This window comes from Lontra canadensis, unplaced genomic scaffold, assembly GCF_010015895.1.
Source record: "Lontra canadensis isolate GAN:19392208 unplaced genomic scaffold, GSC_riverotter_1.0 scaffold79, whole genome shotgun sequence".
In the NCBI taxonomy this organism is placed as follows: domain Eukaryota; kingdom Metazoa; phylum Chordata; class Mammalia; order Carnivora; family Mustelidae; genus Lontra; species Lontra canadensis.
In genome coordinates this window covers 4,950,235-4,975,995 of record NW_022631073.1, presented here as the reverse complement: position 1 = coordinate 4,975,995, position 25,761 = coordinate 4,950,235, and the positions used below count along the sequence as shown (strand labels likewise).

Sequence of the window (25,761 nt, the reverse complement as noted above, 5' to 3'; positions counted from 1 at the left end):
GCGAGGACCCCAGATGACATCTGTCCCATCTGCAGGGGGCTGGGCTCTGGGAGTGAGGCAGGCATGCTCACTTGGTGAAGGTACAGTTAGACTACAAGGTCAAGCTGTCCTTGGGATCTTGGTCTTTATAAACTGCTGCTGGGACAGGCTGGAGGGTGTGGACCTCTGAGGATGCTCTTCCACACGCTTCCACAACCCCACCACAGTGCTTTCCAGCCTGGGGGAAATCGTGACTTTGTAGCCAGAGGTTACCTGAAAGTCCTTCCTCTGGCCTCAGTGGAGCTGTCCGAGCAGATGATTCACTGAGCTGATTTGATGGGCTGGGGCGGCCCTCCCTCTCACATCATCTGTCATGGGCCAGGGCACGTGTCCTCTGATGGTCGCTGTGTGGTGTCCTGGCATGTGCCTTTTCCGGTGGGCTTCCCAGTCCACTCAGACACCAACGTGCCTCCCTAGACTCCGCTGTCCACCCACCCTTCTCTCGTTCTCCTTTTCCTGCCTTCCCTTCGGATAGCTTCTAGTGTAGAGCTCCACCTGACTCCCTTGCCATGGTAATTAAGTGGTCCCTTCACATACCCCTTACTTCCCCTCTGGAACTTTTTCCCCCTTGCTCAAAGAATACTTGAATCTGCTGATTTTGCATTCCTTAATTATTTGTCTAAACATGTCTTCAGTTTGCCTTTATTTTTGAAGATTATTCTAGGTAAAGAATGTTGACTGCCTGTTCCTTTTTTTTTAGCGACTTGAAGTTAATTCTGCGGTCGTTTGGCTTTTGTTGTTTCTGTTGAGTCTTGTCGCTGCTCGGAAGGGGACGTGTCTCTTCCTCCAGTGGGGTTTTCATCCCAGTGTGTTTGCTTGTTCTTTTTTAACTTTTTATTGTGGAAACTTTTGCATGTGCGCAAAATTAGAATAGTATAGGGACGCCCCGATACAGCCCATCACTCAACTGTAACATCACAAACCATGACTGAGCTTGTGTTTATCCTCCTAGATCCTGGCTTGGCTCCCTCATAGGATAGAATTTCCCCGGCTGATACGGTACGTTACCTGCCCCGTATCTGGAATCAGCCAGCAGACTGTAGGTGCTTTTCCTGGGACGTGGTGTTTAGAGATCAGGAGATGGGCCACAAGGGTACTCAGTGAGACTGCGTTTGTCATTGCTTCCAAGCCTTTCAGTTGGCAGGACTGGGAAATGCATTTCCAATAGAAAAAGCAACACCATGAATTCCTACTGATATTTCCTATTCCATTTTAGGATTATGGAATTCCTGCTTTTCTTTTTGAGTTTTTATTTGTACATTTCTTTTTCTTCCACTGAAAATCTTTGTTCCTAATTACGCTAGCGTAATTACTTTTTCCTTTGTCCATATCTATGTGTATTTATAGGTGTATGTGTGAATAATATATAATTTACAACACATAGTATATCATATAGAATAATAGCATATAACATTTAGTTATCACACACACATGTAAGTTTATAAAATAGTTTCAGAATAGAAATGTCAATATTATTGCTAACATTGTGATTAGTTTCTTGGAGGAGATGTATCCCACAAGAAATAAACAATTGAATTATTTTGTTTTGCACATATTTGAAGTGATTACCCCATGTGGCTAAAGTCATCAATTTGATGACTTTGATACTATTTAGGATAATTTCACTTTATTTTTGATCTTTTTTTATTGGTTACCCCTTTACTGTGTTTTATAATTATGTGTATCAAATATACTAACAAGACATGTTTAGGTTACTTTCATTTTCTGCCTTGTGTTATGCTGGGAAACCTATTTTTACGTCCCAAATTTCTGTTAACGGAATTTCCATTTTGTTATTTTAGTTGACGAAAAACAAAATTGTTCATCCATTCTTTTAATCACTTAAACACTGTTGGCGGGTCTGTTTCTATCGTCTTTTTTTGTGGGGAAAGGGGTCTTGGTCTGTGGTTGCATCTTGATTTCCTGCATGCCTGGATTTTTTAAATTAATGCCAGAGATCACATGTGAAAAATAAATAGAATTAATTGGATCTGAATGATGTTACTTCAGATAGGACTTACTTTTTTTTGGTCATTTCCTGTGGTTTTCATAGTGTGTTTATTTAGAGAGTATGATCAAACCCCTTTTCTGTGATATACACGATGAGGGTCAGAGTACTCCGGAGTAGAAAGATTTTTTACTGCATTTCTTTAGCTTGTTACTCTCAGATAATTACAGATTTCCCTGCAGCATTAAGAAATACTGCAGAGAGATGCACGTACCTTCGCCCGATTTCTCCCCTTGGTAGCATCTTATAGGATGAGGCTGTGTCACAACCAAGAAACTGGACGTTGATGCAGTTCATGGGCTTTGTTGAGATTTTGACAGTTTTCCCTGAGCTCATCCGTTTGTGTGTCTGTGTGTGTGTATTTAGTTCTCTGCAGTTCCATCTCACGTACAGGTGCCCTCCGCCCGGCAAACTCCGGTCTCTTCCTCCTCCCTATGGTTTCCACCTGACGGTGTTCTGTAGATGGGGTCATACAGTGCATACCCTCCGAGAGTGGACACTCTCACTCGGCCTGATTCCCTTGAGAGCCATCCAGGTTGTTGGATGTATTGTTAGATTTTCCTTTGATTGCTAAGCGCTCTTGCATAGCATGGCTGTAACACACTTGTAACCTGCAAGGGATATCTGGGTCATGGCCAGCCTCAGGGCTATAGTGATAAAGCTGCTATGGTCATTTGTGTAGCGGGGTCAGTGCCTGAAGGGTAGCTGAGCCATATGGTAATCGCGTGCTTGGTTTTGTAAGAACCTGGATGTCAGGATTCTGAGGTTGCTGAGCCTTGGGGATGGAGGGCATAACTAAGACTTTGTCTCTCCTTCTGCTTCAACCATGGGCACATAGCCTGGACCTGGCTGCTGCTGGTTTAGGGAAGAGATTGAAAAGCTAACAGGTGTCTTCTCCTTGGAATGTTTGGTGCTACTCAAGACTCTTGGTTACAAGGATCAGGACACAGGCTCAGAGTAGCTTAGGTATGACATGGATTTACTGGAAGGATTGTTGAGGCAGATGTAGGTGGTATTTAGATGGGCATCTGGGGATAATCAAAACTAGCAGCTTGAATGTTGTCTTTCTCTCCCCGAGTGCGTGTCAGCCGAGTTCCTACTTGCCTTGTCCTGTCATCCTCGTGGCAGGCAGACAATATGGCCACTTGCCGTGCTCAGCCCTGCCCCCACAACTCCTATGCTCAGAGGTCATACATGACCGTTGTTTCAGTTCTAGAAATCCCGAGTGGAACTCTGAATCCCCTGGGAGGGTCAGATGCCTCCTTCACAGCCCAGGTATCAGCCAGGTGCTAGAGATGGGGGGATCGTTGCAAGCCAGAAGGACTCGCAGTTGATTCCTAGGAGAACCGAGGGGTGTGGGCTTGGTTTAGGTCAGACAGGGCTCAGCAGCCCAGCCACAGTCGCCTGGTATCTGTTCTCCTTTTCCAAGAGGCAGAGCTCAGCCTCCCTGCTCTGCTGTTGTGCCGGTTGTATGCTGTTTAGGAAAAGCCTGGCTCGGTAGAACCTGGGGACAGACGGTACTTCCAGTCACAAGCTAAGTGGAGTGAAATGCAGGCCATAAATCATCAAACAAGGGGTCGCTGGCAGCAGGAGTGTCCGTGTGAGGAAGTTAGTGGGCCTGGACTCTCTGCGGGCTCCCTCTGTCTCCTCAGGGTCCTCATGGACCTGTGCTGTCAGGCTCTGCCCCTGGGTACCGCTCCGGAGCAAGGATCTGCAGCCTCACAAGGACACGAGCTCCGGCGGATCCTTGGAAAGTCTGTGTCCCAAGTGCCTCCAGATACATTACATCGATTTGCCTGAGCTGTCACGGTTGGCCTCTGACAACATTTCTAATAGACCACTCTGATTTTGGACAGTTTTCACTACGTGCATTTTCAATATGACATTTCCAGGTCCGTCTCTCTCTCTCTTTCTTTTTAAAGCCTCTGTAAAATGTTTGCTGGGGAACCTGTGTCACCCGAGATGGGATATTTCCAGACACTGTGGGCTCTGTGTACCCCTAATACCAGCCCCTAGGAAGGCAGCTGCGAGTCCTCCCTGGCTCTGGGATGTCAGGGACTCAGGGGACTTTTGCAGGGTGTTGAGGTGGGTCCCTCGCTGCTGCAGGTGGGTCACTGGCTGCCTCTGCCGCAGAGCCCTTCCGCGTTGCTTCATGGGACTTGGAAGTGTGAAGCCGTGTTTTTGGTCTCTCAGTGTCTTCACAAGAGAGAGGGGCCGCTAGTGTGTGTCACAGGCCTTCAAGGTAACAGTGGGACAATGTTGGCCAGAAAAGGAAGTTGGTAATGGACAATCCCGGGGGTGACATTAGGGACTTACTTGTTTTCGGAGGCTGTGTTGGGTCAGCTTCCTGCGCGCTCGCTCCCCTGTCACTGCATTCAAGGTGAGTGTGCCTCTGCTTCCTGCCTGTCAGGAGTGCTGTTGGCCACCTCGATTTGAGAGGGAACCTTGTTCTTCACGTTGCTCACCCACAGCAATGGGCATTAGGTTTTGCCCTCCCCAAGGAAAACCTGCTGCTGATGCGAGGTGACAGCTGACCAGCCGAGCGCTGATGCTGGCGGACAAACCCCACAGCCTGTCTTGGCTGCTCCTTTGCCGCCTCGTCGCCGGGGATACCGAATACCGGGTGGGAAGTCCCAGCCTGCAGTTTGTACTGTGAAAGGCTCTGGGGAAAAACCAAACGAGGTCCCCAGCAGTGCCCCGCCAAACCCACTAACCAGGAACTCGGCAGGACCACGAGAGGGGGTGTGCAGCAGGAGAGTGCCAGAGAGACCCCCGTGGGATGCCCGGAGACCTTCCCCACAGCACCACGAGGAGGGCTGACGGCTGCCTGGGTCAGGAGACTCTAGGGAAGCGTAGACTTGGTGGGAGGGGCCTTTGCAAGGAGACATTAGTACAGGTGAGAGAGAAAGAATGCCTCCCTCTGAAGAGAGGACGCTGGTGGCCTGCTGGCGGTTGTGGCTCTCCCAGACCTATGGTGTGGGTCCTGTGTCTGGACACTGAAGGGCCAGGGCCGAGTTTCATGTGTCGCTCCCTTCTTCCTTTGGTGCACCCAGCCCAGACGCAGTGTGTGGGCCAGTTTCAGTGAGTGGAGCAGTGGCTTTGTTGCTGATGTGGACATAGGTCCTTCACCAAGGCACACTTCTCACCCTCTCCACCCTCATTATGGGCAGGGTGTCCTCTTCAACCTGCTGACAGCGCTGGGAGGGTTGAGTGCAGGGCCGGAGGGTGGGAGAGGGGAAGGGTACTTGCCTGCCTAATGAGCCAGGTGCTCAGCCCCTCTGAACCTGGCACAGATTCTGCCACCAGATTGCCCTTAAATACTGCATAAGACCTAGCACGGAGGTGGTACCCAGGATATCCTTGTGGAATGACTACATGAAGAAAAGGAAACCAGCAGAATAGGAGGGTTCTTTGTTTACTAAAATAACCCAGTGAGAATATCTAGGAGCCCCCTATCCCCAGATCCCCTCCTCTGCCAGACCCTTTACCTCTGACTAGCCCCTAGAACTTTGTGGTCACCTGGTCTACCTCAAGCATTCAAGCGCTGAGCCTCCTCAGTTCCCAGGGAGGCTACGGTGGCCGCACCAGTTTCCATTCCCACCAGCAGTGCACGAGGGTTCCTTTGTCTCTACATCTTCGCCAACAGCTCTTGTTTCTTGTGTCCTGATGTTAGCCATTTTGACAGGTGTGAAATGATATCTCATTTTTTTTAAAGATTTTATTTATTTATTAGGCAGAGAGGCAGGCAGAGAGAGAGGAGGAAGCAGTCTCCCTGCCAAGCAGAGAGCCCGATGTGGGGCTCGATCCCAGGACCCTGGGATCATGACCTGAGCCGGAGGCAGAGGCTTTAACCCACTGAGCCACCCAGGCGCCCGATAGCTCATTGTTTTGATTTGTGTTTCCCAGGGGATCGGTGATGTTGAGCATCTTTTCATGTGTCTCCTGGCCATTGGTATGTCTTCTTCAGAGAAATGTCTGTTCATGTCTTCTGCCCATTTTTAATTGGATTATTTGTTTTTTGGGTGTTGAGTAGTGTAAGTCCTTTACATATTTTGGATATTAATCCTTTATCAGATACATCATTTGTAAGTTTCTTCTCCCATTCCATAGGTTGTCTTTTAGTTTTGTTGTTTTTTCTGCTTTGCAGAAGCTTTTTATTTTGATGAAGTCTCAAGAATTTATTTTTGCTTTTGTTTCCCCTGCCTCAGGAGAAATACTTGGGAAAAAAGTTGCTATAGCCAATGTTGGAGAAATTGCTGCCTGTGCTGTCGTCTAGGATTTTTATAGTTTTAAGACTCACATATGGGTCTTTAATCCATTTTGAATATATCTTTTTGTGTGGTATAAGCCAATAGTCCAGTCTCCTCCTTTCGCATATAGCTTCCAGTTTTCCCAACACCTTTTGGCGCAGAGACCGCTTCCCATTGCATATTCTTGTCTTCTTTGTTGAAAATGAATTGACTGTATAAACATGGGTTTATTTCTGGGTTGTCTCTTGTTCCCTTGATCTGTGTGTGTGTTTTTGTGCCAATACTGTACTGATTTGATTACTGCAACTTTATAGTATAACTTGAAACCTGGAATTGTGAGGCCTCCAGCTTTGTTTTTCTTTTTCAAGAATGTTTTGGCTATTCTGGGTCTTCTTTGGTTCCATGCAAATTTTAGGATTGTTTGTTCTAGTTCTCTGTCAAATGTCAGTACTTTGATAAGGTCTGCATTAAACCTGTACATTGCTTTCGGTGGTATGGCTATTTGAACAATACTGGTTCTTCTGATCCATGAGCATGGTATATCTTTCTACTTGTTCGTGTCACCTTCAGTTTCTTTCATCAGTGTTTTACAGTTTTCAGAGTACAGGTCTTTCACCTCCCAAAGGTTGTATCCTATGTGAATTGTCCTGTTATTGAATAAGGATGACAGAACTATGATAGGGGGAATTTGGGGCTGGGGAGAGGAGCCTTTTTAACAAACGCAGCCCACAGGTGTGTGCTAATGGCGGCTCAGGGTTCCTAATTCCAAAATCAGATGGTTATAATATATTCTTTTTCTTCCTAAAAACAGTTATAGGTGTAACTAAGGTCTTGACAATATAAGAAACCTAAACCAGGTTTGTGAACAACACTTAAACCTTCTCCATTGGATATTGATAATTGGTCTTTTAAGTTAAATATAGGGGTCCTCATTGGAAGGGACAGGTTCTGGCTTCCTTACAGCATGCCCTATGGTTCTGGGCAAATTTCTTTTACTTTCTTCCGTTTTTTTTTTTGTTTTTTTTTAAACACATAATGTATTATTAACCTCAGGGGTATAGGTCTGTGAATCATCAGGCTTACACAATTCACAGCACTCACCACAGCACATACCCTCCCCAATGTCCATAACCCAACCACCATCTCCCTATCCCCTTCCCCCTGGCAACCCTCAATTTGTTTTGTAAGATTAGAGTCTCTTATGGTTTGTCTCCCTCCCAATTCCATCTTGTTTCTTTTCTTCCTTCCATACCCCCAAACCTCCCACTTTGCCTCTCAAATTCCTCATATCAGGGAGATCATATGATAATTGTCTTTCTCTGGTTGACTTACTTAGCTCAGCATAATACCCTCTAGTTCCATCCACGTCATTGCAAATGGCAAGATTTCATTTCTTTTGATGGCTGCATACTAATCCATTGTATATATATACACCACATCTTCTTCATCCATTCATCTGTTGATGGACATCTAGGTTCTTTCTATAGTTTGGCTCTTGTGGACATTGCTGCTATAAACATTCAGGTGCAAGTACTTCTTCGGATCATTACATTTGTATCTTTAGGGTAAATACCCAGTAGTGCGATTGCTAGATCATAGGGTAGCTCTGTTTTCAACTTTTTGAGGAACCTTCATGCTGTTTTCCAGAGTGGCTGCACCAGCTTGCATGCCCACCAACAGTGTAGGAAGGTTCCCCTTTCTCTGCATCCTCCCCAGCATCTGTCATTTCCTGACTTGTTAATTTTAGCCATTCTGGTGTGAAGTGGTATCTCATTGTGGTTTTGATTTGTATTTCCCTGATGCCGAGTGATGTGGAACACTTTTTCATGTGTCTGTTGGCCATCTGGATGTCTTTGCAGACTTGTCTGTTCATGTCCTCTGCCCATTTCTTGATTGGATGATTTGTTCTTTGGGTGTTGAGTTTGATAAGCTCTTTATATATTTTGCATACTAGCCCTTTATCTGATATGTTATTTGCAAATATCTTCTCCCATTCTGTCAGTTGTCTTTTGGTTTTGTTGACTGTTTCCTTTGCTCTGCAAAAGCTTTTGATCTTGATGAAGTCCCAAGAGTTCATTTTTGCCCTTGCTTCCCTTGCCTTTGACGATATTCCTAGGAAGAAGTTGCTGCGGCTGAGGTCAAAGAGGTTGCTGCCTGTGTTTTCCACAAGGATTTTGATGGATTCCTTTCTCACATTGAGGTCTTTCATCCATTTTGAGTCTATTTTTGTGTGTGGTGTAAGAGAATGGTCTAGTTTCATTCTTCTGCATGTGGCTGTCCAATTTTCCCAATGCCATTTGTTGAAGAGACTCTCTTTTTTTCCGTTGGACATTTTTTCCTGCTTTGTCGAAGATTAGTTGACCATAGAGTTGAGGGTCTATTTCTGGGCTCTCTATTCTGTTCCATTGATCTCTGTGTCTGTCTTTGTGCCATTACCATACTGTCTTGATGATGACAGCTTTGTAATAGAGCTTGAAGTCTGGAGTTCTGATGCCACCAACTTTGGCTTTCTTTTTCAACATTCCTCTGGGTATTCGGGGTCTTTTCTGGTTCCATAGAAATTTTAGGATTATTTGTTCAATTTCTTTGAAAAAAAAAAAAAAAAGATGGTATTTTGATAGGGATTGCATTAAACTTGTAGATTGCTTTAGATAGCATAGACATTTTCACAATATTTGTTCTTCCAGTCCATGAGCATGGAACGTTTTTCCATTTCATTGTGTCTTCCTCAATTTCTTTCATGAGTTCTTTATTGTTTCCTGAGTACAGATTCTTTACCTCTTCGGTTAGGTTTATTCCTAGGTATCTTATGGTTTCAGGCGCAATTGTAAATGGGATTGACACCTTAGTTTCTCTTTCTTCTGTCTTGTTTTTAGTGTATAGAAGTGCAACTGATTTCTGTGCATTGATTTTTATATCCTGACACTTTATTGAATTCCTGTACAAGTTCTAGCAATTTTGGAGTGGAGTCTTTTGGGTTTTTAACATAAAGTATCATATCATCTTCAAAGAGTGATAGTTTGACTTCTTCTTTGCCATTTAGATGCCTTTAATTTGTTGTTTGATTCCTAAGGCTAGGTGTTCTAGTACTATGTTGAATATCAGTGGTGATAATGGACATCCCTGCCATGTTTCTGACCCTCTCCTTCTTAGTGGAAAAGCTCTCGGTTTTTCTCCATTGAGAATGATATTCACTGTGGGTTTTTCATAGATGGCTTTGATGATATTGAGGTATGTACCCTCTATCCCTACACTTTGAAGAGTTTTGATCTAGAATGGATGCTGTACTTTGTCAAATGCTTTTTCAGCATCTATTGAGAGTATCATATGGTTCTTATTCTTTCTTTTTTAATGTATTATATCACATGGATTGATTTGCAGATTTTAACCAACCTTGCAGCCCTGGAATAAATCCCCCTTGGTCGTGGTGAATAATCCTTTTAATGTACTGTTAGATCCTATTAGCTAGTATTTTGGTGAGAATTTTCGCATCTGTGTTCATCAAGGATATTGGTCTGTAATTCTCTTTTTTGAAGGGATCCTTTTCTGGTTTGGGGATCAAGGTGATGCTGGCCTCATAAAATGAGTTTGGAAGTTTTCCTTCCATTTCTATTTTTTGGAACAGTTTCAGGAGAATAGGTATTAATTCCTCTTTAAATGTTTGATAGAATTCCCCTGGGAAGCTGTCTGGCCCTGGGCTCTTGTTTGTTGGGAGATTTTTGATGACTACTTCAATCTCCTTATTGGTTATGAGTCTTTTCACGTTTTCCGTTTCTTTCTGGTTCAGTTTTGGTAGTTTATAAGTCTCTAGGAATGCATCCATTTCTTCCAGATTGTCAAATTTGCTGGCGTAGAGTTGCTCATAATATGTTCTTATAGTTGTTTGTATTTCTTTGGTGTTGGTTATGATCTCTCCTCTTTCATTCATGATTTTACTTATTTGGGTCCTTTCTCTTTTCTTTTTGGTAAGTCTGGCCAGGGGTTTATCAATCTTATTAATTCTTTCAAAGAAACAGCTTCTAGTTTCATTGATTTGTTTATTTATTTATTTATTTATTTATTTTTGGTTTCTATTTCATTGATTTCTGCTCTGATCTTTGTGATTTCTCTTCTCCTGCTGGGTTTAGGCTTTCTTTGCTGTTCTTTCTCCAGCTCCTTTAGTTGTAGGGTTAGATTGTGTACTTGAGACCTTTCTTGTTTCTTGAGAAAGGCTTGTATCGCTATATAGTTTCCTCTCAGGACTGCCTTTCCTGTGTCCCATAGATTTTGAACCATTGTGTTTTCATTATCATTTGTTTCCATGAATTTTTTAAACTCTTCTTTAATTTCCTAGTTGACGCATTCATTCTTTAGTAGGATGCTCTTTAGTCTCCGTGTATTTGGGTTCTTTCCAACTTTCCTCTTGTGATTGAGTTCTAGCTTCAGAGCAGTGTGGTCTGAAAATATGCAGGGAATGATCCCAATCTTTTGGTATCAGTTGAGACCTGATTTGTGGCCCAGGATGTGGTCTATTCTGGAGAATGTTCCACGTGCACTAGAGAAGAATGTATATTCTGTTGCTTTGGGATGGAATGTTCTGAATATATCTGTGATGTCCATCTGGTCCAGTGTGTCATTTAAGGCCTTTATTTCCCTGTTGATCTTTTGCTTGGATGAGCTGTCCATTTCAGTGAGGGGGTGTTAAAGTCCCCTCCTATTTTTGTATTATTGTCGGTATGTTTCTTTGATTTTGTTATTAATTGGTTTATATAGTTGGCTGCTCCCATGTTAGGGGCATAGATATTTAAAATGGTTAGATCTTCTTGTTGGACAGACCCTTTGAGTATGATATAGTGTCCTTCCTCATCTCTTATTATATTTTTTGGTTTAAAATCTAATTTATCTGATATAAGGATTGCCACCCCAGCTTTCTTTTGATGTCCATTAGCATGGCAAGTTGTTTTCCACCCCCTCAAATCTGGAGGTGTCTTTTGGTTCAAAATGAGTTTCTTGTAGACAGCATATTGATGGGTTTTGTTTTTTTATCCGTTCTGATACCCTGTATCTTTTGATTGGGGCATTTAGCCCATTTACATTCAGGGTAACTATTGAAAGATAAGAATTTAGTGCCATTGTATTGCCTGTAAGGTGACTGTAACTGTATATTGTCTCTGTTCCTTTCTGATCTGCTACTTTTAGGTTCTCTCTTTGCTTAGGGGACCCCTTTCAGTATTTCCTGTAGGGCTGGTTTGGTGTTTACAAACTCTTTTACTTTTTGTTTGTCCTGGAAGCTTTTTATCTCTCCTTCTATTTTCAATGGTAGCCTAGCTGGATATAGTATTCTTGGCTGCATGTTTTTCTTATTTAGTGCTCTGAATATATCACGCCTGTTCTTTCCGGCCTGCCAGGTCTCTGTGGTTACGTCTGCTGCCAATCTAATATTTGTACCATTGTATGTTACAGACTTCTTGTCCTCAGCTGCTTTCAAGATTTTCTCTTTGTCACTAGGACTTATAAGTTTTAGTATTAGATGACGGGGTGTGGACCTGTTTTTATTGATTTTGATTGGGGTTCTCTGTGCCTCCTGGATTTTGATGCTTGTTCCCTTTGCCATATTAGGGAAATTCTCTACTATAATTTGCTATAATATACCTTCTGTTCCCCTCTCTCTTTCTTCCCCTTCTGGAATCCCAAGTATTCTAATACTGGTTCATCTTATGGTATCACTTATCTCTCGAATTCTCCCTTTGTGTTCCAGTGGTTGTTTGCCTCTCTTTTGCTCAGCTTCTGTATTCTCCGTCATTTGGTCTTCTATATCACTAATTCTCTCTTCTGCCTCATTTATCCTGGCAGTAAGAGCCTCCATTTTTGATTGCTCCTCATTAATAGCTTTTTTGATTTTAGTTTGGTTAGATTTTAGTTCTTTTATTTCTCCAGAAAGAGCTTTTATTTCTCCAGATAGGGTTTCCCTAATATCTTCCATGCCTTTTTTGAGGCCAGCTGGCACCTTGAGAATCGTTATTCTGAACTCTAGAAATGACATATTATCAATATCCATATTGATTAGGTCCCTAGCCTTCAGTACTGCCTCTTCTTCTTTTTTTTTGTGGTGAGTTTTTCCATCCTTATCATTTTATCCAAATAAGAATATATGAAGGAGAGAACAAAATACTAAAAGGGTGACAAAGACCCCAGAAAAATGCATGCTAACCAAATCAGAGGAGACCCCAAATCGGGGGAAGAAGAGGGGGGTAAAAGGATATTTAAAAAAATTTATACACACACACACACACACACACACACACACACACACATATATATTAGATTGCTAAATAGAACAGAGCCATCCACTTGATTTTGGGTGTATTTTAGTCTCTTAGAAGAAACTACTTCCCCAGATTTTAAAGAAAGAAAAACTTAAATATATATACAAAAATAAGGGTAAACACGATGAAGGGATGGAATATGACTATAAAGATGAAAATTTTTAAAGAATTCTAAAAAGGAACCGATAAGAAAAGGTTGGAAAAAGAAAGAAAAAGAATTTGGAGAGAATTTGCTCAGGCCGGAGACTAGAAGAAAGCCCTGTGCTAGATTTATGGTATATTTTGATCTATTAAACTATATTCCAAAAAGTTTTTAGAAGAAAAAACCCTGTATGTATACAAAAAATAAAGTTAGATACAATGAAGGATAAAATATGACTATAATGTTGAAGGTTTAAAAATGTTTTTCTTTAAGAAAGTCATTGTTAAGATAAACTAGTTAAAAAACATTAAACGAGGGATGAGGAAAAGTTTAATAAATCAGAATAAGAAAAAAATAAAATTAGAAAAATTTAACTTTGCACGACTAGGGACTCATGGGGAGAAAGCCATGAATTCCATGCTCTGCTTTCCCCTCCTCTTGAATTCTGCTCTTCTTGGTCAGTGAGCTTGGTCTTGGCTGGATGTTCTTGCGATCTTCTGGCCTGTTGCAGTGATTCTCAAGTGTCTTTGCCTGAGGCGGAATTGCGCTGCCTTTACCAGGGCCCGGGCTAAGCAATCGGCTGGGGTTCGCTCCTTGAGTTTTTGTTCCCTGAGCGCTTTCCGTAGATCTCTGGAGAACGGGAATGGAAATAGCGGCCTCCCAGTCTCCTTCCGGAGGAGCCGAGAGATGGGGGCCTACTCCAGTGCGCCCCCCAAGAAAAGCACTCCCGTCTCTCTGGCCTCCGGCCGCGCTCCGAGCTCACCCGGCCTGCGACCTGTGTCTCTGTCTCTTGCGCATGGCCCCGTTTGGAGTCTCCAAACCCGGCAGATCCTGCCGCTCTGCTCTTCGGCTTGTGGAGGTGCGTCTCTGAGCAACTTTCCTGAGCTCTCTAGCATTCTTCCTCATCTCTGAAATGAGCAGATGTACTTGCTGTACATGTCTCAGGGCCCTTCTCACTCGAGAATTCTGACTCTGCTTCAGAGAAGTGGATTTCCTCCCTATCCCTGACTGATGATGGCCGGGCAGCCCCGGTTCCATTAGAGAAACAGACTAGCCAATCACTTTTCACACGGACCTTTGCAAACTGCTGAAAGTTTGCAGGTTTCTTGCTTGCAAGGGTTACTGACAAGGGAGAGCGGAAGAAGAGGGAGATGTGGGGCCCGCAGCGAGAACCTTCCCTGAGCCGGGCAGCCACACCTGCGGGTTCCCGTTAGGCTCCCACGCTCCTCCCAGCGCCTGAGCGCACAGGCCTGTTCTGGGCACGTCGCACGTGTCGGTGCCCTGCGGCCTGACCCAGGTCAAGCGTGCTCTGATTTGCAAAACAAATGATCCAGCAGTTGAGTGTGCTTTTGTCTCTTTGGCAGGCTGTCACAGCAGGCAGATGAGAAACCTGCTGTGCTCTGTGTCGTTGCCGCTGAGGTCCGTTTGCAGGAGCTGAGGTTGTCCTCGTCCTGTGTACACTCACACTCCACTGTGATTCGGCAAAGTGGTTGCTATACCAAGTAGTCTCGGCTCCTCTACCTCAGTGCTGAGCACCTGAAAACCCAGGTCCCTCAGTAGGCCCAGGCCTGTGCACAGCCCATTGTAGGACAAAGTGCTGAGGGCAAGAAGAATGAGGCCAGCCAAGGTGGCCTTTGTGTGGCGCTCATACAAGGAAAAGAGGAGGCACACCGCTCTCGGTTGGGATTGATGTGTGCAGAGGAGCCGGCCCTCAATGCTTGACTCTTGGGGGCACGGTGAGGGAGAGAGAGCCTTCCGGAAAAGTGTCCTGGAGGGCTGTGTCTGCCTTGTGGTGTGAGAATGAGCTGTGTCCCGTCAGTGGCTTGAGGTAGAGTCATCCCTGTTTTTCACCCGGAGAAGGACTGGGGCAGGGCCTCAGGCACACTTGCTGTAACATCAGGTGAGGATGGCGGTGGGGACACAGAGACCAGTGGAGAGGACGCGGCGCCTGTCGCAGCTCACAGGACACCAGTGGCTGGGGAGTGTACACAAGGGCTGGGAGTCTGTTGTGTCAGCAGCTGCCCAGATGTGGAAGGCAAGGAAGGGCTGACGGAATGCAAGGCTGGAGCTACGACCAGAGCTAAGTCGGCTCGAAGGGAAAAAGACCATCGCAGGTTTGATGTAGGGTTTGCTTGGTTTGAGAAGCCTCTGGTAGGATGGGCTGGCCAGGAGGACACGGAAGCACAGGTCTGAGGCTCAGAAGCAAGTGGTGTCCAGAGGACCTTGTCCCGGTGGGCGGTAGAGAGGTGAAGGCTCACGAGAACCTCGTGCTAGGGGTCAGAGGGTTAGGAGACTTAGGACACGGTCATGGGGGCCATCTTTACGGAATGGGACAGCAAGGACAGATGGGCATTGAGCACGGAAGGAGGACCCTCCTGGCGTTGTGCAGCCCCAGGGAAGGAAGCATTTGACGGGATTGTTCTCATCCAGGTTTTGCAATTAGGCAGCAGAATGATATTCCTCAGAAAGGCAGAGTGTCTCTGACTCTATGTCCCTGCCTGATTAGCAGTTTCAAATTTTAGTAACTCTGCAGTTACATTTGAGAATCTTAGAATGTTGGAAATGTAAACCAGACTCTCTCATGCCTCTGGCTTGGGAGGCCCTTGCAATGACAGCTTTGTGAGGAAGGAAATGAGGGAGTTTATTCTTATAGGAAAGCGTTGATGGCCATGGGTATCGTGCTGAAGTCAGGGCATGAGTTCACCACTTATAGCCTATCAGGTACCTTCTTCTCTACTGCCTGGGTAGGACAAGGCTCCTTTTAAGGTTTTGTTGATATTATCTGGAGGGGAAGCTGACACTACTTAATTAACCCCACCAAACCTACTATCGTAAAAACAACATTATTCCTACTACGTGTAATAATCCATCTGTAGGGAAAATAATCCATTAAGTGTGAATCAATGTGAATTTAAAAACTTGTGATTAAGATCGGATTGGTTCCTACTTATGAGCACCATAATTTCCGTGTTTGCTCGTGCATACTTTGTGATACCACGTTCTGTGACCCTAAAACCTAATACCCTTACAAATAATATCTATCTGGCGATTAGTGTCAACAATCACAGGTAAGCCAATCAAATGTTTCACAGATGAATTCCTTTGTTTAGGGTTAATTTAAATCTGTGACTAATTAGATGGTGATCCTCTGTTTTTAAATTCGAGTGATAATTGTAGCAGAGGGTGAATTTGTTTGCATTTTCAATAAGTCATTCATTAACTGAAATGAAATCTTTTCATTAAATTACCTCTCATGGTTGAGTTAATAGGGAGTTTTCCTTTCTTTTCAAATTTACTGGAGTATCCTTCAGTTCTCCTTGAGTGAACCATGCAATTGCTTTGACCATTGTCAACCAGAAAGCATTTCCCCTCAGCATTCTCTCTTCCCCAACTGGGCCATAAATTATCTCACAGCTGAGATTGCTGTCTGCTTCCACAGAGTGTAGAGGCTGACGATCTGCTCCGAGCTGCTGCCTGTTACACCTAATAAGGCGCATAAAAACGGCTATTGGTTGATTTCAAGAGAAACACCTAGCAGACTTATCTGGGTTTATATCATGAGGTCCAAGGCTACAGTTAGAAGAGCATCACTTTTGAAAATCCACTGGGCACATTTGTCCGACCTTTCCTGCATTTTGATTGTGGAAGGGACGTGAAGGCCCCGCTGGCGAGAGATAAGAGAAAATCTACCTGCCTCACGTGATCTGGAGGCGTTCAAGGAGGTGTGAAACCGCCGGCTGGGGTGCCTGTTTTGCGGTGAATTATGTCCCTCAGAAGACAGGTAGAGTTCCTAAGCCTGGGTACCCGTGGAAATGACATTAAATGGAACTAGAGTCTTTGCAGACGTAGTCACATCAAGATGAGGTCATGCTGAAGTGGGGTGAACCCAAATCCAATGATTAGTGTCCTTATAAGAAGAGAAAGCAGGGCCAGACACAGACACACATTGTGACTCATGACACTGAGGACAGAGGTCCGAGTGACGTATCCACAAGGGATGTCAGCTATACCAGAGAGAAACTAAGGGAAAGGTAAGGAACAGAGTCTCCCACATAGGCTACATAGAGAGCCTGTCCCAGCTGACACCTCAATTCTTGCCCTTGTGCAGGGGAAAGTTCCTGTTGTCTTTTGCCACCCGTGTGTGGTCCTTTGCTGCTGCAGTCCTGGGACCTGAGAACATCACTGTTGGCACGTCTGGTTGAGTCCTGGTCTCGCTAACCGAACCCTTCTGGCCCCTCTGGAAGGGAGGACTTGGTCAGTTCGGTTGAGCTCTCACTCCCCATCCTCACCTCAGGCCTTACCTCCTGGCTCTTTTCCCTGCCTTTCTGGAGACAGGGTTTTAAGAAAAGAAAAGTGTCTTTGTGGTGTACTGTATCCCAGACTCTGTCCTTTCTTTCTTTTCTTTTTTTTTTTTTTATAAAAAGATTTTGTTTATTTGACAGAGAGAGAGAGATCACAGTAGGCAGAGAGGCAGGCAGAGAGAGAAGGGGAAACAGGCTCCCTGCTGAGCAGAGAGCCAGACATGGGGCTCAATCCCAGAGCCCTGAGATCATGACCTGAGCTGAAGGCAGAGGCTTAACCCCCTGAGCCACCCAGGCGCCCCAACTCTGTGTCCTTTCTTGGCGCATCCTGGTCTTTGGGAGCTGACTCTGGTTCCCCCATGTTAGTCGTGTGCCCAGAAAAGACTGTGAGAACCATGGAAGGAAAGGTTGGTTGGCGGCCTCCAGCGGCACAGTAAGCTCTGCTTTCCTCTGGGGAACACCCCACAGGCCGCCAGCAGCCCCTAGAGGGAGCTGGTACCCTCCTTTGGTGGCAGCCGCCAGCGGGGGAGACCTGGGGGCACCTGCTCCTTTCTGCACCTCGGTCTCGTGCCTGTCCCCACTGGCCTGTGCTTTCCAGATAATTCTCTTTCCCGCACTACCTGGAGAAAACCAAATAGGAAATGAGCCACTGAGCCCAAGTAGTAAAGATTACTATGTTCTCGAATGGAGGGCCCCAGACAAGGCGGTCAGGACCTGGGGAGATGTGTAGAGCATCGGGGACCGCAAGCTGGGGGTGGTGGGGAGGATGGTCGTTTGGCCACAAAACAGAGAAGGGATGCCCCTGCCTTTGTGCTGTGAATTTTACCCATCTCGCTGGGGCCAGGGATGATATTCCCATGTTTCCCTTTTCCTTCACAGGCCCCGCGATTCCTTATCTATCTGCTTTGAGTTTCTTGTGAATGCTCATTTTCGGGGGCCTTCACTCTGCACACCTGTCATGACTGTCCGGACTTTCTCCCTCCTTCCTTCTTCAGGCTGGCCTGCCTGTCCTCCCTGGGCACCACCTGACTTCCTTTACTTTGTGTTTGTGCTTAAATGTGTTCCATTCCTTCCTCCTGGCGGCGTGGAAGGCCCTGACAGCCGCTTTCGGCCCCTGCCCACGAAGCCAGGCTGGGCGCACCCACTCATGGCAATCTCCCAGCAGATGCCAGTTTTCCCTTATCTCCCAGCCTCGTTCATATCCTCGAACTGTCGGAGAGATGTCGGAATCATACCTCCCCTGGGAAGTGGAGCCGACGTTTCTGTCTTAACCTCGACAGCACACATTTGGGCCGTGGAGTCTCTGTAAAAAGAAGCCAAGATCAAGGAGGGGAGGGTGGGGATTGACTCTTTCTCCATTTATGGTGAGAAGCTGAAGTCCTCTTGCGGGCATGCCCAGGGCCTTGGTTACTGCTCTGCTGTGTGCCGGCTTTGTTCTAGATCAGAGGGTTAATGACTCAGTTTCTCCTAGGTGGTTTTAGGTGGTTTCACACACTGGCGTGATTCAACAAAAGCTTTGAAAAGTAAATTTTGCTTTCTTTGTTTGAGCTTCTAGCCACATGTATTGATTCTAGCAAAATGACCCAAATGTTTGGTTGATTTAACAAATAAGAGTTTGTAAAACTAACTTTAATGAGTATTAACAGCGTTTTCTTTTGCAGGGCTAAGAGAAAGATGGCTGTTTGCAAAACAGCCTCACTTTCGTGGTCTGGAATAATAATTTTCATCAGTGCTGGATGATGATTTCTTAAGGCTTTGAGGTCACCCATGAATATGCATGTCAGGTTTCAGTACTGGCCAAAAAACCAAATAAAAACCTGAATGTGTCCTGAGCAGGGGTTTATACTGAGTCAGTGACTTGAGGATCCTTGGACCTGAAGGAAAACCAGGAGCCCACCGCCACCTGACCTCTGTGTTTCTGTTTGGTGATGGTCTCCTGGGCCTCTTTCCTTCTGGTAACCCAGTGAGCTGTCTTCAGTGACAGGCTTCAGAATCCACATCCCTTTGCCGCATGGCAGAGCCTCGAATGCCGACCCAGACCCCCTTCTTGCCCAGCTGTTGTCCACTGTCTGTGTTTCCTTCTCTCAGGCTGCCCTGGAGCATTTCAGATGAGCCTTGACCTCTGCTTGGCTCACCGGGGCCCCAGGGTGACTGCCCTCTCTGCACCCACCTGCGAGGGAGGAGGGACGGCAGCTGGGTCGGGGCACGGCTCAGGTGTCACTGAAGAGACACCTGGCGCTGAGCTGAAGGGTGGGCACCAGGAGGCAGTTCCCAAAAGGCCGGAGCCCTTCTCTGAGGGAACTGTGGGCCTGTCCTGTCATTCTCTGTTAGCTCTGCCTGTCCCCGCAAGAAGGCTGTGCCTGCTCTCCATAGTTCAAGTTAATTTGAGGATGGGAGATTTAATATGATACTGTCCCTCTGGTGCCAGCTTTGTGTGCAGGTGAAAAGGCGGGTTCGAGGTCACTAGAAAAGCTGCGTTGTTCTTTAAATTTCTAGCTCCTTTGAACACCATTGTAATTTTTTTTTTTTAACAAAAATGTAGCGTGATTAAATCCTGTGTTTAAGTTTGGAATAAAAATCAAAAACACTCTACATTGTTAAAAAAAAAAAAAAAAGGAGGCTATTTTGGGGATTGTCCTTATAAGATTTTTTAACAGTTTGCTGGGGCTTGGAGTATTTGAGAATGGGAAGGGCATAGGGTAAAGGAACAGCATTTGCAAAGCGGAGAGGATCACATGTCTCTCCCAGCCTCTCTGGATGCAGAGGCCCAGATGGGCCCAAGGGGCCCTGGAGGGTTAGGAGTGGAGACTGGAGACTAGGCAGAGGGAAGATTTTTCCGCATTCGTGAATGAATCCCAGCCGTGCCGTTCTATGAGGTCCTGCCCCAGCAACTTGTTTCTCATAGGCTGGTGACCTGAGACCATCTCAGTGGAACTTCAGAAAGTAAATTTCCTCTTTTTTGATGAGGAACATTCTACCGTATTTTTGCATTTATACCAGAGAGAAAACCGTCGTGCCTTTTCCTAAAGTCTCTTATGCCCACTCGTGACCTTCAGTTAAATTTTAAAGCCTTCCAGACTAGGAGGGGGTCTTCTGCAGTATGGTTAAACAAGAAGTTAGGTGACTAATTGAGAAAGTGGAAGGATTTTGTGGTACCTGAGCAGTTCAGTCCCTTAAGCATCTGACTTCAGCTCAGGCCATGACCTCAGGATCTTTGAGATAGGGCCCTGCATAGGGGTTCCCTGCTCCCTCTCTCCTGTCTTCTCTCATTCTCAAATAAATGACTAAATACATCTTAGAAAAAAGTGGAAGGTTTTTTATGATTATCATATACCTTAAACTTTTTCACTTTTCTCTTTTTTTTGGCTAATTTTGTTATGTCAGGCTAATGCCTGCTTTTAATGTGGTTCCACTGATTAACTTTCATGTAAGATTCCTTTCACGTGGAGTTAGTAGATTTTCACATTTTCTCGTTTTTCCACTTGTCTCCTGCCCACCACCACCTAAATTCGCCAAATTTGTAAAGCTGTTTACCTTGATAATCTTTCTAAAAGATTCAGTTTTGTTTTCCACAATGATTCTTCTTTTGGGCTCTCTTACTGCATCGCTTCCTGTTGTATTTAATTACCCGTCTCACCTTGGGACTGTGAGCCTCGGTGGGTGCGTGCAGACAGAAGAGCCCAGATGTCTAGAAAGGAGGCTCTGGCTTCAGTGGTTAGTGTGCCGTGGAGACTGATCAGCATATTTTACCAAGGCTCCGCAAAGCATCCGTGAACTCGGGAACTTGTTTCCCTGAAAATAATTCTGGAGGATTTCTACTGGGCTTAAGTGTCCAATACATGCGTTTCCTTGTGTGAGGTCCTGAGGGGAGCACCCATAATCTATCTATATGACCAGGGCCCCTGAGACATACAGTGTAGGAGGCAGGCTGGCCATCCGGTCACACGGTGCAGAGAATGAGATGTGCCCTCAGGGAGACAAGACAAGGAGCTCCTGGGGACAAACAGGGAGTAGCGGTGACCGTGTGTAAGCCTCCGCAGTGGTCCTCAGGAACACAGTCTTCCATGAGATTGACAGTCTGTTTGCTGTCAAAAAGAATCTGGAGGGAGGACGTTTATGACTGGAATTGAGACGTGGGTTCACTGTGGCATCTCTATATGAAGGTGGAAGTTTGCTGATTTGTGTCCTCTAGTCAATTTCAGAGGTGGGTGTTCCCAGACCCATGTTCATTTCATCTGTTCCTGCGCATCCTAGACCAGGCGCGTGACCTTCATGGGACCCAGCTGACAGATGGCTTTAACCCTGGTCTGTGTATGGAAATCAAGGTAATTGGAGGTTGAATGATTTTTGTGTTTAGCTCAAGTGTATTGTAGACATCTGTTTGATTGCGACTTGGTGTATGAACTTGAAAACCTCCAAAGTGCTTGTGAGAAACACGGGAACTTCTTAGGGACATGTCTCCACGTTCACTCACTCATCTCAGCAGACTCTTGCTGTTTGGGTCTGCGGCGGCATCTCAGGTCCACACGTTCAGGAGCAGCAAATCATCTGAAGACGCTCGTCTAAAACCTGGCTCAGGAGCAAGTGAACAAGCACACGAGAAACCAACAAACGGTCTCTGAAATACAGAGAACAAACTGCTGGTTGCCAGAGGGAAGGAGGGTGCAGGGTGGGTGAAATCCATGATTTATTATAAAATAAATAAGTCACGGAGAGGAAAAGCACAGCAGAGGGAATATAGTCCGTGATATTGTAATAATGTTGTCTGAGGACAGACAGTGACTGCACTTGCGGTGGGGATGGGGGGCACTGACTAATGCATGCGAGTGTCGAACAGTGTATTGTACACCTGAAACTAAGCTAACCTAGTATGTCAGCTCTACTTCACAATGAATAATTAATACTACTACTACTACTAGAACCCTGCTTTATAACTGCCTGTAGAAGCGAAATGTTGTATCATAGGGGCTCTTTGGGGTGTTGGAAAACATTTTCTGTTGATGGGAGTGAGAACTTTTTTCTTTCTCGTAGAGATTTTTCCCACATTCAGTACAGGGCCTACTTTCTCTGACATTTTATGGTCTTAGGAATTTATCAGGGAAATGTGTTTTGTTTATACTGACTATATTATGGGAAGTGTGGATAACTGTTTGGGGGGCTTTTAAATTTATCTCTATGTACTAGATTTTTAGCTATTATGAAATTAAACCAAAAGGGAAGCAATGGGGGGCATTAAAATTGAAGTTTCAGTATCTGAATGTCTTGATTTCTTAAAAGGAATTTTGCCATAATCTCTCTCTGGATAAGAATTAAGAAAAATATTTACATGTATTATATGCAAAGTATAACAGTTAAATTAGCCATAATTGAAAAGATGTAATATGCTGACGATAATTTGGAACTGTTTTAGGATTAAAAGTAGGATCCATTTATGAGAAAATGTTTTCATTTGGTTTTTGTAATGGTAATTTGGTCAGTTCGGTATATTGCTTTGAAAGTGGGTAAGGAAGGTGAGGGCCCACTGGCACCGTGCTCATCGGTTTGAAGGTGCCTCTGGCCCTGCCTTACTTTACTGGAACATTTCAGCCTCATGTTGACCATTCCATCATTCGATGAAAGACAGATGAAGCTCCTTCCTTGGACACACACATTTGGGCAGCGAGGTCCTTGACACAAATGGCATTGTCGCCATTCTCCGTTGTACCTTTTCAGGGTCTGTTCTTCCTCTGTGGGACTGTCCACAATCGCCTCCCACCCTCCTCTCTCTGAGATGACTTAGATCTTCATTTCATCTCTAAAACTAGAAACCAAGTCCCCAAAGGATATGCTGGTGTTCAGCACACAATGTCCTGCCTACCAGTTGTCCCGTGGGGAGACAGATATGCTTTGCTGTCGCAGACTGCCGCGCCCTTCCCAGAGCCTCGGTGGGTGGTGGGCATCGGGTGGCCCTTCCCCAGCCCTGGCCTGGAACAGAAGCGGAAGCCAGACACCTCTGAGGCCCCTGGCGGGGGAATCCTGCCCTTGGGGCGGGGGGCGTCTTCTCCTGGGCAAGGCTGTGCTCTGAGCCTGGTACTGTTCGGATCACTTCCACTGTCGAGTTGCTGGCCCATCTCGGATGTCACCGGCTTCCACATAGAGGCATGCCCTCCCCACCCTTGAGTATCTGAGCACATGATGATACAAATGCCACCATCCCTGGGACATCCTGCTGTCCAGACCTCTCTGTCTCTTTGTCTCCTACTACCTTTGTCTTTGCTTGGGAGCTGCTCTTCCCAGGAGCTCTTTCCTCTTCTGCCACCTGTTCTCCCCAGAGTTGTCACAGCCCAGGTGAGGCTCTGTGGTGAGGGGCCAGGGGCCGGGCAGGTAGCCCTCTGGTTGTCTCGGTAATGGCCCCTGTGTGGTGAAGGGACACCCTCCTGCTGGGCTGGTTCCATTTAGGACTGCCTTTTGAAGCAGGAAGAAATCCGTGGGGGAAGTGACTGGAGTTGTCACGTCGACATGGTAGATGAGATGGCTGTGTTTCTAGCTGTCCCACAGGAGGAGGCTCAGATCGTGTTTCTTCATCCAGTCCTATTGGCTTTGTGGTTTGTGGAAATTAAAACCGCACTTGACTCTGTCCCGGCCTGGCAGTGCTGTGAGCTTACGTTTACTTTTGTTAATCCTCGAGAGTATTTTGGTCCCAGACTGGGACCCGCCTGTGTGCCTGGCAGCTAGCGAGCCACCTCTGTGCCGTGGGATCCTGCCTATTGCTTCTTCGGGCTCGGTGGAGGTGACCTGGGGTACTGAGCCCACTCTCTCTTTGATCTCGGTTTGGGATTATCTACATCATCTTAATAAGGATGCAGCTGCAACCGTGTTTCTCTGGTTCTCTGAGCATTTCTTAGGCTTGTTGGGACCAATCTCATGGAGAACTTCCTTAATTCTCCGTGTTAGCACTTTTTAATCACCGGGATAGCTCACAACATAGAAAAACTCCTTTCACATCTTATGTTCTAGGTCAAAGGAATTCCATGTTTTGTATTTCTTACTACATTCCTGGTGATAATTAAAATCAAGGATTAGGTTTTGGGATGTTCTATGAATGGGAGCCCATTGCACCTTGCATCCCACACGCCCCCACTAACTAATCTTCTGGCTAACGTCCAGAAGATTGGAGCAGCCCTCGCTGCATTAAGCAGGCACCCTGGGAAACGAAGGAAATGGGTATAACACTGTCCTCCGTAACCGAGTGCTAAATTAGCTGGAACAACTGAATGGCAAGTAAATAGTTGAGCTCGTTGCCGCCTGATTCCGGGCTGGTTTGGTAGGGAGCAACTTTTCCGACTGTTTACATCCCGGAAATTTGATAACCTATTTGTATTACTTAAACTGCATATTTTGTAAGTGTTGTCAAAGCGAGGGAGTAATTTGTAACAGAAGCAGAGTATGTAGAAACTGTTCTCATAAAAGTGTTCTCTAAATTGCTTTGCTCGCAGCTATGGGCGCTGCTGTAAAGAATGGTTTCTCATATTGGATTTCTAAAGCCGCAGGAGTGGTCACAGAGCAGGCAAGGGACAGCGTGATGATTTAAGACTATTTAATGCCTCAGTTGTCGTGAAATAGAAGAAAATAAACTCCACTGGGCTGCTAGAACACATCACTACAATCTCTTAATGCCCCAAACTAGGAGGCTGATTTATCTCCTGTTCTGTCTTATTAGATGGCAATCGGACGAAGAGAAATAAAGGGACAAGCAGAGCCAATGGCAGAAAATTAATCTGAAACGAGCGTGATTCGGAACAACACCCTGTTCGAGTCAAGCTTGGACATAGTGCTCCTAGAGTACATTTTATTTCTTGTGGTCACAAATACGGCGGATGGGCATAAGAGTGGGCCAGGAAGCCCTCTCCCCCGTGCTTCCCAGACTTTCTTGTGCACAGGACTCCCCTGAAGATCTTACTAGAATGCAGATTCAAATCAAGAGGATCTGGGAAGGGGCCTTGCACTCTGCCTTTCCAGCAGGTTCCCAGGTGCTTTGAAGGCAGTGCTGCTCGGGGCCACAGTGGGAGCAGTGCGCTCCTAACCTTCCTGTGCTGATGGCAAGCCAGCTGGCTGTCATCCTGTTCAGGGCACCCTCCCTGTGCACATGCGGGGAGCAGGGAGCACCCTCCTCCCGCGGTCGGCACACTGTCCAGCGGGTTTGCCCTTCCTCCCGGAGACGGGCTTCCTGTGTCCCTTCAGTGAGGTCCGTTCCCGTCCTGTGTCCTCCCCCGTGAAGGGAAAGAGTGTTCCCCGCCTATCACAGAGCAGCCCAGGATTTACTTCAGGGATTTCAAGTATCGCCTTCCAATCTCCCTCAGGCCTGAGTCAGCCTTGCTCCTGTCCTTGGGGTCCCCAGGCCTCATTTTAATCACTCTAGACGAGATGGTCTTGGTTTTCTCTGGATATCTGGACCGGTCTTACCGTTTTATAGTTTGCGATGAGTGCGCAATCTTGTTTAATCTTGCCTGGTGCTTCTGGTACCTGCAGCAGACAAGGCTTTCCTAATTTCACAGTGTGAAAAAGATGCCAGTTCACCTGCTGTTCACTCGCCTAGAGAAGGAGCCAGTGGAGGTCGGCTGTCATGGGCCTTTTGGTTCTGCATCAAAATCCATGGCTGAAAAGAACAAGGGAAGGTGCTGAGCCTTTCCTGTATCATAAGCACGTTGACTCTGTGTTTTTTTGTTTTTGCTTTTTA

The 25,761-nt window shown here is 45.8% G+C and overlaps 1 protein-coding gene across 5 annotated transcripts in view; it reads left to right on the top strand.

The window, feature by feature from the left end:
* Nucleotides 1-25,761, top strand: part of DOCK1 (dedicator of cytokinesis 1) — a 490,685-nt gene that overhangs the window by 340,294 nt on the left and 124,630 nt on the right. Inside the window, exon 30 of one of the 5 annotated variants that reach the window (XM_032882092.1) lies at nt 24,745-24,804. The exons of the other annotated variants lie outside the window; for them this stretch is intronic. Within the exon in view, the coding sequence (XP_032737983.1) occupies nt 24,745-24,769 (25 nt within the window). The 3' untranslated portion in view covers nt 24,770-24,804. Of the gene's footprint in view, nt 1-24,744; nt 24,805-25,761 lie in introns of those variants that run through there. 5 annotated transcript variants of the gene reach the window in all.